The sequence below is a fragment of the Opisthorchis viverrini genome (genome assembly GCF_000715545.1).
Source record: "Opisthorchis viverrini unplaced genomic scaffold opera_v5_298, whole genome shotgun sequence".
NCBI classification, from domain to species: domain Eukaryota; kingdom Metazoa; phylum Platyhelminthes; class Trematoda; order Opisthorchiida; family Opisthorchiidae; genus Opisthorchis; species Opisthorchis viverrini.
The window spans coordinates 557,752-572,959 of record NW_008751950.1 but is presented as its reverse complement, the minus strand read 5'-3'; the positions used below and the strand labels follow the sequence as shown (position 1 = coordinate 572,959).

Here is a 15,208-nt window from a genome sequence, read left to right as displayed (position 1 = left end):
TCATTTGTGTTGCATTTCACAACGAGCTACTTGAGTAATTTCAGTGCAGTGGATAATATCTGAGAGCACCCGTTTACTGATAAATAATCGCGGCTATTGTGATCAGTGCATGCTCTGTTTTGAACGTGTGCGTCGAATATTCACCAACCACATGTCTTTATATCTGGATTGGACTGTGACTTTGTTAGACGGAACTCCACACGGATCCCTCTTTACCGCTCACACTCAGGTGCTCCTACGGCCGAGAAGTCCATCCCACGCAAGACTGGCCAAGAATTCGGGACACTTGCCGGTCCGACATAAAGATGAGATCTGATTGGTCGAAAGTCTGAACCCAACAACCAATCATGACCCAGTATTGGTCGAATGCCGGTTGCCAATGGCGCATCCGGAACGCGTCACTGCCGTCTAGACTATATATGAAGCGCTGTGCAAGTGTTGCTGACTTCATTTTGGGCGCTAATATACCTTGTGTACCTTTGGTGGTTGTTTTGACGTGAACGCTAGCTTGGGAGGCTCAGACCGAGAAGTAAGCTGAGAAAAATACCGTTACTACAGACTTACGCTGCCTCTTCCTGTGCGGTCACTCTATATCACTACAGGGGGAAGCATTCATCAGTTCGCCTGAGCCATTCTCCCAAGCGCAGGAACACATACTGAGGATTCTTTGTTTGCCAGTAATTTGAACACCACATGCAGAAAACGGGAATTGGTGAGTGTACCCAATTCTATCAGCTGATCAGATTTACAGAAAATGTACTTTTGTAGGGAAAACTTTAGTCACATGCTTAAAGACTGCTCAAACACATGGTGATGATGGTCAAGCTAAGTCCAGGTTGATCTGGGCATGAGGAAGATTTCGGTCGACAGGGTTACGGCCAAGGTCACTATAGTCATCCGTGAATATCATCCATCTGACAGCCCACCGCTTACGACTTTTACAAGTCAAATATTGGTGTGATTCACTAAAGGATATTACATTGTCGGCGGCAATGTACCAATGAGAAATACCGCGATTCAACGAACGCAGAAGCACGGCATCAGTCAGCCACATCACCAAGTCATGCTCTAAAGGATAAAGTTCCTGAAAGAATCAAACGGCTGAGCAGAGAACGAGGTCGGTGGAAATTCGAGAACCAAGCCTTCCTGATTAGTAAAAAACGCAAAGTCGGTCCTAAATGTTATTAGTAGTACTTAGGAAGTCTCTCGCTTCTGCGCAGCAAAAAATATTAAGAACAAGAACAACAACTAGGTAATAGCCAAGCCTTCTGGCTAGGAAGTGGCCCCACGTTTGGCTGGATTGCGTTCCACATCCTGGAAGATCCTCCAGCTGGGTTACGGAGGGAAATCGTGGACACGATTTAGGGAGTTGGGGCGGATCCCACTGCAGTCGTTAACACTATAGCGAGGATAAACACAATCTTACCCGGCACACGATCAACTCAGACGTCGGTGCTTTGAAAAGACCTTTCTGATTAACCGTCGTCGGATGAAACACGTCGACGGTAGAAAGGTCGACGAGGATTCGCATATAACGAGAAGTCTGAAAAAGAAACCATTGTTGACAGAGCGGGGAGCGAGTTTTACGTGTACAAACAGTAACAGCGCTATTAAATAACAGTCTACTCTAACGGATTCAGAAACTAACGCAAAGGGAAGGAGCAGTTGTCTACTGACAAATCACCAACACTTGAGTTGAGAGCTGTGTGAGAGCTTGTAAGCGCTCGAGGATTCCAACGCTAAGCGTTAAAAACAAAATGTTTGACTACTTGTCAGTAGTAGCTTTAATATCCGAAAGTGAATGTCAGCAAATGGGACTACGGTCTTCCACCGTCGCCGAGAGTGAGAGGAAAAAGCGCATCGTCTGCGTTCGGCCAACCGTATTTGCGAAATGGTAACTTGGTTTCGACACTCGAAGCCTTTTAATCGAAGAAGGATTATTGGTATAACCGGTTCGTGCACGGCACTGGAACGTAGCTTCTCCATATGTACACTAATTAGTGTTTAGGGCCTTGGGTGATTCTGGTATTGTTGTTGTTGACGCATTTCCCAACATCCACTTATCCCCGTTCAATGCATGGTACACATCAGTAGTAGCCAAATAACTAGAAAATCTGAGAGCAATCAAAGCAACTTTCGTAGAGGCACACGTAGACTGTCGGTGATAGATTGACATAGCGACCAGTTCGACCAAAATTCAGTTGTGGAAAAAAAACACGCAGCCGTTTAGTTAACGCCAATACTCCGCAATTAACTGGTTTGGCATCAATGTCTTTGGTGATTTGCCGTCCTGAGCCGTTGTCTTTATGCTGGAGATGCGAAAATTTTTTACCAGCTGCGTAAAATTCCATTCTAACTGAACGGTTCGTTGACAATAAAAACGCTAATATATGACTTACAACAGCTCGCTTCTTCAAGCTGTAGAAGACGGAGGATCCATGAAGGAAACAAAACATCTTTTGCCAAGGTTTTTTCGGTGTGCGGAACCAGAGTATGCCAGAAGTCACGTAAGAGGCTACATCCCGACGCATATTGGAGGCGTTTCTGAGTTGTTCACGACTGGTGGTAACCAAGCCCATCTGTGGTGAAAACATGTGAATAGAAGAGAAATACGATTGAATCTATCATGAAAATGCTGAATATCCTGGTTCGGCGCTCCCGATTGATCCGGATCGTACCCCGGAGACTCCGCGCTCAATGGCTGAAGGTGTTGGTTTCGCTCGGCGTGTATCGATCAATTTCCCACAAAGTGGTTCTGATCGTAAGCAGTGCTGTAAACTATCCTCTTGTGAGCTAAGCTAATATCTTGATAGGCACAGAAATATGCTAAAGATGCCCTGACTTCCCGGATATGATTTCGTCTTAGTACACACCCACAAACTGAAAGCTAATAAAAGTACTAGTTCGGAGAGGTAGGTGAGTTCAGATTCATTAACAGTACTGATGGGTGGCAATAACACGCTTGGACTGAGTATTCCATTCATTCGTGTTCATGTTGGCCAAATGTTGGACAAACCAATCTATCGAAGTCAGTTCAACGCACTTCAGTTTGTCGTCCGAAAACCCATCGGTTCCGTGGTACTTTTATCCCCATCAAGTTGCTCAACTAGGTGCTACTCAAACGGCATGCAAATCATATGAAATAGTAGTACACTACTCAAAAGATTGCTGTTCGACGGCCCACGACCGGTTTTACCTCACCTTCTTGGAGCTGATTCATCAGGTAGGCGCAGTTTTCGAGTCACCGTCAACCTAATGTTCTACCTGAACTCAAGTTGCACGAAATTTCTGCATACCAGTGTCGCTGGGTGGCTGAACTGGAACATGGCTGGATGATGGTGTACAAATGAACCCGTAAGTCTGCAATTCAGTTTATAAAAGTACATACTGTGCTCCGACATCTAAGTAATGGTGTGGAAATCCTTGCTGACTTATTTGGAATGTCTACCGTGCAGGAAACAACGTAACGGCGAGAAAATATGGGTGATATTACAATATCAAATACCGTACAACGCAGACTATTCCTCAAAGCTGCCGAGGTAACATCTTGAACTGGCCAAAGTGACAAATTGCTCAGGAAATTCGTCTAACTGGGAGCAATCAAGTGATTCTCCTTGCAGATCATGACATTTCTTGTGGAAGTGATATCTACCCGACCTATCGGACTTGCATTTGAAGTGTATTTGGCAGGTTTATCCTATCGATCATACCACATCATTGGTTGTGACCATTGTTGGATCGTTTGACCGAACTCACGCAACACTCATTAGAAATATTGATTACGCGTGTGAGTTTATCGGTCACACAACCGAGTTGGCAGTCGGGTAACTTCACCAAAAAGCACATCCAAAACTCAATTTGACTGCAAATGTTCAGCTACCGACAGGAGGAAGCAGTGATGGTGAGGTCTTTCTTTGACACAGCTATTAAGCAGCCGATACTTTGCTGATCCTACACGTTCGTCAAATATTCGACTCCGGCAGCAAGAGTATGAAGCTTAATGCGGAGCTCAACGACTTTCCAATCGAAGACGATAAAGTGTCAGGATGCCGTGCAATTCACATTGAAAGCCAACTTAAACTTTGTACATTTTCTTTCGCTTGAGTGATGTATTGAGCACCCCGTGATGGAAAGGTGTCCTGAATGTCTCTAAGTTGAACTAGACCTGAAAAAAACGGCGCGTTTTCCAGACGTTCCTCAGTTGAAACTACATACTCACAAAGCAGTCTCGGAAACGAACTTACGTGATCACATTGCTTTCTCCTCTTTTGGAGGAACTTTGATTAATTCGGCTAATATGACTGATAATTTGTGCCTGAGTTTTGGTCCCGACCCTCCTGTTAGCTTAGAGGTGAGAGACAAACTGCCCAAGTCTTCCGAAATAGCTTCTGAGTGTTGGCGTCTTCACATGACAAGGCGTCTGTGAGGCAGAATGTCCCCATTTCAAACCCCTATCGATTAGATCGCCGACGGCAGAAGTTTCACTGTGTTCCACCGGACCGAAATGGACCATTTATAGTGTGGCCTTTCATCTCATTCACTGGACCCAGAAATTTAGACTTCCGAATACTACTGATGATGGGAACAAATTAGATTGGGATATGCACATCTGATTACTAATGTTGGGTGTGAATCATTGCATTCAGGCGAACAGGAGTTCAAATAATACTAAAGCACAGATATAGCAGAGCGATCTCCGAGATGGGCGGAAGTCAGCCTGAACGTTCCAAATGGATTGATCGCTCTTCAGTCAGCAATGGCAGAAGGCCGCGTTCACGATAGCCAAGGTCTTTAGTGCTAATCGTTTACTAGGTAAACTGGGATTTTGTTGTACTACGCAAAAGAATTGGGGATACTTTATACGTGAGAACTTTTGATAACCATCAGTTTCACTTTCCCCACAAGCCGCTAAAATGATAGGAAAACACCGCAATCCGTCAATCTGCACTATCTTTAGATTTAAACCATTCGAAACCATGTGGGGCACGACAATAAAAAAAACCATTTTTACAATTGTGCCAGATGTTTTGACGCCGCTGTCTAGTAGTTCTGGAGCGTGCATGATAGGAATTTGGATTGAGGTGTCCGTAAGCTTTATCGACCAGCATTTAGTCAGTAATCTCCGCCTTGAAATGTCTGCACATTGAACAGGCATGCTTAGTATATTTCTCAAGAACTTTCGGCTGGAGATGGGCAGTCGAACAGCACCGTGTTGGCTCTCTGCCACATCCACTTGGATAAGGAAACCCGAAGACGCAAGACACCAGATGTAGAATTGCCTAGGGTTTCCTGTCGGTTGACTGTGGACAGTGAACTCGAAGTAAGCGCAACCACCCTACTTGAATCTGGCAATGCTGTTTCGCAAATGTAGCATCGCCTATTGAGAGGTGACTGGAATGCGTGGAGGGGCATCTATTTGCTGTAAATATCGCAAGCTAAAGACTGCAATGAAGGGAGAGGAGCGACGCTGTAATAGCGTCAGGCGTATGTATCTGATCGCAGTCAGTCATTGTCGTGGGAACCCGACTGATGGGCCCAAGATGTGTTCTACAGAAGGATGATGAATTATTGGTACAGGGTAAGATTTATAAGCGAACGATGGACGAAGATGGGAGGCTTTCGCTTTCCACTTATACGTCTTGATGTACACAGCCAGTGAGACGACCCACGATACGGTATGCAGGCTGTGATAATACCGGGCCCGCAAAACATGGACAAGGGGACAAGGAAATTCCTTAACCTGAGCCTTCGGTCAAGGGACATCGGAGATTCTCCCCTAGAACTACAATGCGGCATTCAAACTTTTAGGCAGCAAGGTAGCACATGTATTCCAAACTTCAAACCGAAGAGCAAAGCGACTGTGTTTGTCAGTCTCGTATTCAGTGGGCACTGCGTAAGATTGGGGAATCGTAAAAGTAGAGATTAGAGAATTAAGGGCGAATAATAAATCGCATCACAAGGAGTTTCACCCTCTTAACTCCGGTCCATCCATCGCGCAACGCAAAGCGCTGTGAGCACACAGAGGGATTTCCACAAATTCAGTAATCCGTAACGTACGTATCACATACTATGAACTCATGTGAGCGCTAACTCCGTATTAGTACAACAACAATTGAGTCGATAGTATAACGACAATGCAACCTCCAACGATCAGATGCAACTGTGAACACAAATGCACAAGTGTAAGTGGTCGAAGACTGGAGGTCCAATGTATGAAGCAGACTTACCATATCATGCTCACCGATGGACCCCAGACTGGTGTAACTAAGCGATCGATCGGAAGTCTGAAACGTAGAATACATAATTATTTGGTTAGCCCATTGCTCAAAACAGTGTTTTGTCACTTGTGAAATTACAGAACCGGAACGTCATTACAGAAACGCCAGTAATGTACTGGACATTTAAATCCCTAGCCAACTATGCAGGAAAGGCATCTTGGAAACAGGGGCAGCTTTCTCGAGGATGTACAGTCATGTAGTGACTTGCTTTAAGACTGAAGGTCTCTCAAATAAAAGCTTCAGTCATGTGGTTTGGATTGTAGAACTCGGGCCATTATATCCCCTCTAATTGCCAGTTAGTCACACTAGTGGACAACTGTTAAGTGTTCATTTAACCACTGGCGAGAATGTTTCGCAACCGTGGAATTAATGTATGTTGGAAAAGCTGAAAAGCACTGTGTTTTATTTCCAGTAGGATGAAGGGAGAAACTCAAGGGGCATTTGAACCCACAAAGTTCCTGCCAGCAGTTGATCACTAGTGTGACTAACTTAGAAAGGACTTAGTGGCCCCAATCCTTCAATCACAGTATCCACACAACATACATTAGTTCCACGGTTTCGTCTTTGGGATGTTACTCAACCTGCGACCGACGACATGCTCTTCTTGAAGTCATCATCATCATCATCGACAGCATGACATCAGTGTTCAACACCGATGCTTCACTGCTCTTCTTGAAGGTTGGTAAGTGACGCTTCCTCGGCAAATTGAATCCCATAGTTGTAAAATTTACGGACCTCTCGCTTATTTACAACAAACATGTCGCCTACACAACGCCAAAATATGTGCAGCGAAATGTTCAAAAGACTATCCGAGAGGTCACTGGTTCGCAACTCTGCTGGAACGGCTGTACACTGCTTCACGGTTTCTTCAGCATAGACTGACCTCGCGTACAGGATGAAATCTCCGTTGGGTGTTCTTTGCCTGAAACCCACTCCTTTGACTCTGGATAAGCCCAGGGAACTAGGTTCACGATGTTGACTGGATGTGCAGTTCCCTTTCAACGGCGAGTTGTGTACACGTGTGGACGGAATAGTAATGGTTAACAGACTGTGCTTCTTGGATGCACTATTAAGCAGATCAAAACAGGGACGAACACAACAAAGTATTCTACGCAACTGGCGAGTATGCTCTTTTTCTACGGTCTCGTGCTGGTTCAGCTCAAACAAAAATCTGTTGGACTGTCCAGATGGGGTTATGCAAATAGAATAGCTGAAAACAGACTGGATTTCCTCAGAAACATGTTTCAGAGAAAAAAGTATTTCGAGGGACACGCGACATCATGGATGCATGAAGTACCGAGACAACCTGTTCCCCTTTCAACGGTGAGCCAATGTATGAAGTACTTAGGAAAAAAACATTGAACGAACACTCTCCGCAGGCCATCTACAAGTGTCTTCTTCAAGCCATCCAGTAGTCAGACTGGAATTCATAATTTAATCGTTCAGCTGTAACACCCTTCCGATGCCTAGCTGCTGTGCCACCCGAACGAAGTATGAGGGCTGGGTTACTGCAAGGTTGCCCAGACCTATACAGCGGAAGTCAAGAGGCAGAGGTCGGGTTCGAACCACAGATCTTCCGGTCAGTAAATTCGTGCTCTAACCACTTGGGCCATCTCCGCCCCCCTCGAGCCACCTCGCTCCCCCCAGAGACTAATCCGCCGATGTGAATGGATCAAGTTGCCTTCTCATGTGGAGGGAACTATATTGGGCAATCAGCGTGACAACTATTCAGACAAAGGTCTGGCTATCATCCAAGTGGTTTTCAGGAAAAAATCATTCAGCTGTAAGCTCAAACAGTTCTGGGATATGAACAGATTACTTCTTATTTTTGGGAGGCTACAAGGTCACAAGGTTACTTACAAGCCTCACATCACTCAAAGTACGAATCTATTTGGCTGTTCAAACGTGATGCTTCATTTGCGTCCTGCATACCCTGTTGAAGTAGTGGAATTACGTCTGTCCTAAGTTCGAACCCGGTGCGGCCGGAGACATGTACTCGTGATGAGCTCTACTAAGATCATCATCGGCTCATCAGCTGTAAAAACCGCGTGCTTGTCGTACAGTAGTCGTAACTGCCACAGTTTCATTCACCGATGATTTGGGGAGCTGGGGTAGGAGTTGATAAATTGGCGTGTATGTTCAGGACTGCTAAGTGGGGCAATGCGGAAGGCAATAGCATTGAAGGCAATAGCTTGGATGCACGGCCCCTTTAGGGGGCGCGACTGGGCCATGTCTGATAGTGTCTTTAACCATTGATATGGCCCGTTTCGGGGTCCCCATCCAGGAGGACAGCAACGACCAGCGTAGCTGAGTTTGTTGGTAATGGCTGCCAAGTCATTGTTTGAGTGCCTGTGCTGGTTTCCACCCTTTTCATGGCTCTGCGAAAGGGAGTTGGTCAACTGGCATACGGAGCACGTGGAGAGTTGGTCAACGGGCATACGGAGCACGTGGCTAAGTCAGCAGAATCTGTGGACTAAGCAAAATGATTTGTACAAAGCAAGATGAGGACCATTCAGTCTGGAGTCATGTGGATGTACATTCTGTCATCAGCCCAACAGCCAATATTCTTGTAATGAAAACAGTATTTGAATGTTAAATGTAGAAAAAGGATGGTAATATTCCTTGAACTTACCACCTGATCTTCTGTGAGTGGAGAGTATTTGGAAGGGTTATCGAGTAAACACAGTCGAGCGGGCAGTCCGATGGTCAGTTTGTGGGAGGCCCCGGTGCAATACCATCTCCTCACCACGTTCATCAGTGGCTCGTGATCTTCAATGGCGTGAGCTGTGAGCGGTCAGATTTGTGGACAAGAAAGAGATGGAATTTCGGCAAATTGTGCGAGAGGTGTAATGATGAGCAGTCGACTACCGGGAAAATAAGCATATAACAATGCAAGATTTTCCCTGATAAAGTGACCCATACATAGAAACCAGTAGGTTCCAAAAAGGGCGAAACCATTCGTGGACTGTCGACGAATTTTCAGCAACCTTATAAGTAGTGTATTACATCTACACATTTATCGCGATATATCGAATATCGTAACAATTGAAACATGAGGTGACCTGGTGCAGCACAGTCAGTTGCTTGCTAATATCATAAACAACAGACTTGGTTGGGTTCTAGGTGAGTCTCTCGAAAACAAAATTTGTTTGCAAATGAGTGTATTTCGTTAACTTTGTGCAATTAGGTCTCAATTAGAACGTAAGTTGACAGAAACTCGGGAACTGCGCCTAGCTGATGTGCTACACGAAAGTCGAAACCGGTTAGGGGCTGTCGAATAATTTTCAGCAACCTTGTGATCAGTTTCCTCTATGAAAACTTGAAGCAATTTCCAAGTATGATGAAGGGTGACTGAAAACAGCTGGATTCTGAAGGTGCTCTGTACTAAACTTCGAGGCCAATGTGCAATTTATTGCCACCCATGGCTCACTACTGAAGGTGCAACATGAGTTGTGATATTTGAGTGGGTTGAATTCCCTATAACACGGTTTGTTAGCGAGAGGGATTTTCGTCACTACTTCTACCTTTACGCACGGCCGTCGCCTGAAGAAGGCACTTCCTAAGACAGACAAAAACTGCCACAGTACCCCGATCCGGCTAGCTGTCCCGTTGGCCTCGGAAACCGCGATGGAATCCATAGCGAGAGAGAAGGATGAAACGATGGGTAATGATCGTACCTACGGAAGGAACCCAGACGTGGCTAGTGTTCGAATTCAGCTACGATCGCGGTGGAAAATTGAAAGTTAGGCGTTTTACCGTTCTACTAACTGTGACTAGAAAACAGGAAAAAACATTCATTTTGTGGTATCCTCGCAGGTGCTCGGTGAAATAAAAGCTACTCAACGTGAGTACGAACATTTTGGAATATTCCTTCAGATAATGCTCAAAGTAGGTTTTGTAGCTTGGTCGAGTCGACGACTGCTGTCTCTCTGAATGACGACCTCAGGACTCAGAGCACCAATGGTCAACACCACTAGCAGAAACGGCACGATTGCGCAGTCAACGGCGCTTATGCATCAGAGCTATCGCCTTCAATACGTAGCTGCGTAATTTCTCGAATTGACCAAACCTGCCGTCGCCTTAAAGGCTTGGCTGTATATCCTGTACCCTTCCACTTTCCGGTATAGCAGCTGGAACAAGTGTGCCTATGGTGTAAGGTCTATAGCTGATAAACTGATTTATTGAACTTTTGTCGCTGGTTGAGAATGGCGGCTTGATGCACTCAGGCGTCACGCGTCCAATCCTGAAACTTTATTTCCGCAAAAGACCAGAGTTTCCTGCTGGGGAGGCTTGTCTTACACGAGAAACGCTCAAGGTAGGTACAACCACGTACTCTGTCTTCAGTGCTTTGGAATGGTCGTCTCTGTTCATTGCATTATGTCTAAAACCATCACACGTCAGCCAAGCACCCTTCACCCACACGGTAAGCCCTATTCGACTTTCGATGGCAACTCACACACGAACAGGTTCACATACAACTGCACATGGATTGTCGTTGTATAGAAATTATAAAGTTTCTACTCAAGGAGACGATCATTCTACCTTCCTACTTGGTTCGAAATAGGGCTGTTACGAAGGCTTGTTAGGTGGTAAATCAACTTTTTATCGATTGCAATTTGTGCCACTTGGGGATCAAAAAATCTGCAAAATTTCAATCACCACAAGATGAAGTAATTGAACCCCTGATTTCCGCGTTTGTGGCACGGAACTAACAACCACAAGGTCTCCTGTTTTGATCTTCGCTGAGAATCCGTTGACGATGGAAGTGTCACTTTTGCGCTATGACTTTATAAAAATGGAAACCTTGGTTCGGTTTCAACTCGCAAAACAAACAACGATTACTTGATAATGGTGCTACTTCCAATGTCTTCGTAGTGTGTGCCAGGAAGAAAATTGATACACGTGGTTGTGAGTTGGCTCAAGTGGTTAGAGCGCGAACTTCCCCTGTCTAGGCTTGGGCAACCTGGCAGTATCCCAGCCCTCGTGCTCCCTTCAAGTGGCATGACAGTTAGGCACCAGAAGGGTGGTAAACAATATTTGCCCAGCTTTTCAGAACTCTGCTCTGAACTCGAGTAATCTGATTGAAACCACGCAGTTGCAGGCTATTCACGTCAAGGTCCAAAGCTGATCACAGACGAACACACATGAAGTTTTCGATCAGAATTTTTCAGCAGGTCAAAGTCGAATGCGCCCAAAATGACAAGAAACACACTCATTGAAATACGCGACACACCACTTCGTGTTCTGAGATTGATCAATGCAATATTACAGCGAAAGTTTGCAACCCCGTTGTTTTTAACTTCAACAGCGGACGATTCGACGCGGTCCACTTAATGATTCCATGATATCTCGTGCAAAAAAAACGGATAGAAACATCACCAGCTGATAGTATATTTGATTGCCATAAATAAGCGTTCTGGTTTGTCTGACAAAGCGAACTCGAGATGGCTCGGTAATTAGGGCGGAAGTTCCATCGTTTGAACGCGACATCGACCGCCCCTGTCTAGGCCTGAGCAACCGGTAGTTTCTCGGCCCTTACGCCTCACTCGGGTAGACTGGCTACTATCCGCCGAGAGGAACCATTTTGTTTGACACAGCAGGACTTGTACACTTGGATGTAAACATGTTTGGAACTGCACTAAAATCCAACCGTGAATGTAGTTGAGATGAGGCTACATGTTGTAGATTGGCCATTTACTGATTCGATCCTCAATCACAGAATACTTACTCCCGTCAGCCTGCTACTTTTTGGCAAATGCGATCAACTCGAGAAAGTCAACAGAACAACGCATAATTTACTAAATCGATGCCTGTGATTCCATCTTTGCTGTCCAAAGTTCAACTGAACTTTGATTTGTTATCAGAATTATAGCACAAACACTTCTGCCTTGGTGTCAGACTTACCAAATCCAGGCAAATCCGGAATTTCTTCATAAATTTGTACAAAACGAAGATCGATTTCCGGGTCGATCATTCGGCACGCGTCGCCCGCGCTGGTAAATGGATCGATTCTGACGGTAGTCGAACAGCCATGTCGGTCGTGAATGGCTACTTCCATGCTTTCATTAACCTACATTTCAACCGAAACGAAAATATGAGTGGATCAGTGAGCTCAAAAAAAAACTCTCGAATGTGACATTACTGTTTCTGATCAAGTGCCGTGTCAATCAAGTTCAGATGTAGGGCTTTACAAAATCGAATAAAAGTAGGAAGGTGGTAGCTAGGTTTCTTATTCCAGTACAAGGACAGAATGTGCGTTCGGTGGGCTAAATTGAAGATGTCAACGTGCTGACATTTGTAATATATCAGGAATTGGCTTTCACCGAATGAAAATGGTACGATGTCCGTTTGCATGCGAATGTCAAAAGCTGGGCAACTCACGGATGAATCAATTACCGAGTCATTCCATTATCATGAATGATAACTAGAAGAGCAATTTTAGATCCCGCCTCTCTGAGACCAAGAGGCAAGGTCGAGAAAACACCGAAAAAGAAAAAGTGGTGATGAAAGCGTCATTATGACCGAAATCTGAGCGATACGTTTTAGTAAGAGCTTGTATGGGAAAATTCGTCGCAGAAACTCATTTGTAGTGGAGTTCAGCTCTACAGGTGACTGTAGTTTGCGGATCATCCAGTATTCGTTTGCCCGTTCTGTGGCTCATTGCTTTCTACGGTGAGTGTGCCACTTTTCTGACTACAGTGGATGGTACGACTCGACAAACGTCAATAATCGAAGTGTTCTGAAACCACCCAGCTGCCAGAAGCAGACAGAGGCTCTGTAGTCTAACAAGGGGCTCGCAAAATTTTACTTGCATTTTGAACTCAAACTACGATATAGTGAATATTTTTCGTAAAAAATTGTGTTGTAAAATCACGACTGTATGCGAGAGTTGTGCGGTGAACTTGGAGTTACTTTACGCAGGTAACATTTCTCATCTGTCACTCACGGTGGAAGGGTAAGAGGTCAGTAGTAAGCTTCTTAGTTGGCCATCATAAAGTTTTTCTAAGCTGTACATTTCCCTTTACTGGAGCCCGACGTTCACACATCAAAGGCGACGTTTTATTCAACCGTCTAGGACCTGAAGGTCCACGGGATGGAAAACATGTCTAGACGCCCCTTGGCAAGAAGAATTAAGCTGACAAACTGATCATCATCACCATCATCAACATTGGCAGTAACGTCGGACAAAAACACGCCTTATGTTGAAAACAAGAAAAAAAAATACACGGGATGGAAAACATGTCTAGACGCCCCTTGGCAAGAAGAATTAAGCTGACAAACTGATCATCATCACCATCAATCAACATTGCAGTAACGTCGGACAAAAACACGCCTTATGTTGAAAACAAGAAAAAAAAATACGGTGATGAGGGCCTGGAGCTTGCCCTCCAAAAACATCTGAGGTGCCTACACCTCCAACACATAGTCACACAATCTGGATAAAGCCTGACAACATGAAAGCAGCTAGCATCAATTAGCCACCCTATTGCCCAATGTCTCCAGCCAAACACAGGGGGCCACGTGGGTTCTACAGTCGTAAAAACAAACAGCACTTAGGCCACCCAGACTTTTCGAAGCACCCTTCGTTTACTCCTGCTATGTCATGTCATCTCCACTTCTAGGTTTCCTCCACTTCGAACTAAAAAGTCGTTCAGCTGTAGCACCCCTTCGGTGCCTAGTGGCCATGCCACCCGAAAGAAGCACAAGGGCTGGGACACTGTCAGGTTACCCAAGCCTAGACAGGGGAAGTCGAAATGCAGAAGTCGGGTTCAAACCCCGGACCTTCCGTTCAGTAAATTCGCGCTCTAACCACTGAGCCACCTCACCACCTATGCATTAAAAACACTTTCTGGGCGAAGATGAATTCGCCATGTGTGACACATCGCTAAACCGAGTTTGCGTACAAATGCACTCCTTCATTGAAGTATCTATTTCTCCCCCCAAAGACCCAGTACTTATCAATTCATTTCAAAATCACCTAGTTCAATCAATCACAGCTTGACTCTGAAACAACGATCATTCACGAGCTGAATATGGCACAGATTGTCAGCCGGCAGCTGTACAACAATACGACCGTTGAGGTCCGCCGACATGTCTTTTTGACGCCTCAAATAACTCAGGTTGGCAAAAGCAATTAAGACCTTTGCGACTTGACTTCGTCTGTCACATTACCGTCAGAGATTGATGCAACTTGGGATGTCTGTCTGCAACGGTCAGTAGCATCCTGTATCTGACCAGCCGGCAGGTTCGACTTCTGAGTCCATGAGCTTCTCACTGACTAGGTGAGGGGCACGAGTCTCACGTGGACTTGAAAAGTGCATTGAAAAACAGCATCGGACAAGTGTATGGTCGGCGTCCATGCAGGTAGACCAGAAGGAGGGGAGGCAGTCACCACCACCCACCCCACCGATGAATGGATTCGGGGCTGGTTCAATGGTTGGCAGCACTTAATCAAAAGATTTTCCGTGTTCCGGTAATTGATGCTGTTAAGGAACACTCTGTGATCGGCACACATCTGAAGCTGTCCGTGTCTAATCCAAGACGATCACCCCATTGGGCCTCAGGAGCACTTAGTCTACCTACCTGAGCGTTCATGTTACCAGTAAACATTACTATGTCTGAGCTTTCAGCCCGTTGTAAAAGAGCCCCTAGAGCGTCATGGAAACTGTCTCTAGCAGATCAAATAATGCAGTCCGTTAGGGCGTAAGCAGACACAATGAATAATGTGCGATGGAAGTCACATTCTCGAAACGGTTTTACAGACGTTGGCCGATGAACCACGCGGTAGCGCTGTCAATGGGTTTCGCTGAATGCGCGAACACAATATCCAACCCAAGTAACTTCTTCGTCATCAATTCGCTCAGCCAGAAGGTGTGAGAAAGCGAGGAACCAGTCAATTCAATCACAGTACTTGCCCTGTACCCTTTTTT

General features: G+C 45.3%; 1 protein-coding gene across 1 annotated transcript in view; it reads right to left on the bottom strand.

Moving 5' to 3' along the window:
* Positions 1–1,272: 1,272 nt before the first annotated feature.
* T265_14921 (hypothetical protein) overlaps positions 1,273–15,208 on the bottom strand; it is a gene marked incomplete at both ends in the record, with an annotated part of 21,063 nt that continues 7,127 nt past the window's right edge. The window contains 6 exons of the mRNA XM_009175797.1: positions 1,273–1,314; positions 1,427–1,543; positions 2,400–2,579; positions 6,228–6,284; positions 8,911–9,062; positions 12,183–12,348. Of these exons, the coding sequence (XP_009174061.1) occupies positions 1,273–1,314; positions 1,427–1,543; positions 2,400–2,579; positions 6,228–6,284; positions 8,911–9,062; positions 12,183–12,348 (714 nt within the window). The remainder of the gene's footprint in view (positions 1,315–1,426; positions 1,544–2,399; positions 2,580–6,227; positions 6,285–8,910; positions 9,063–12,182; positions 12,349–15,208) is intronic.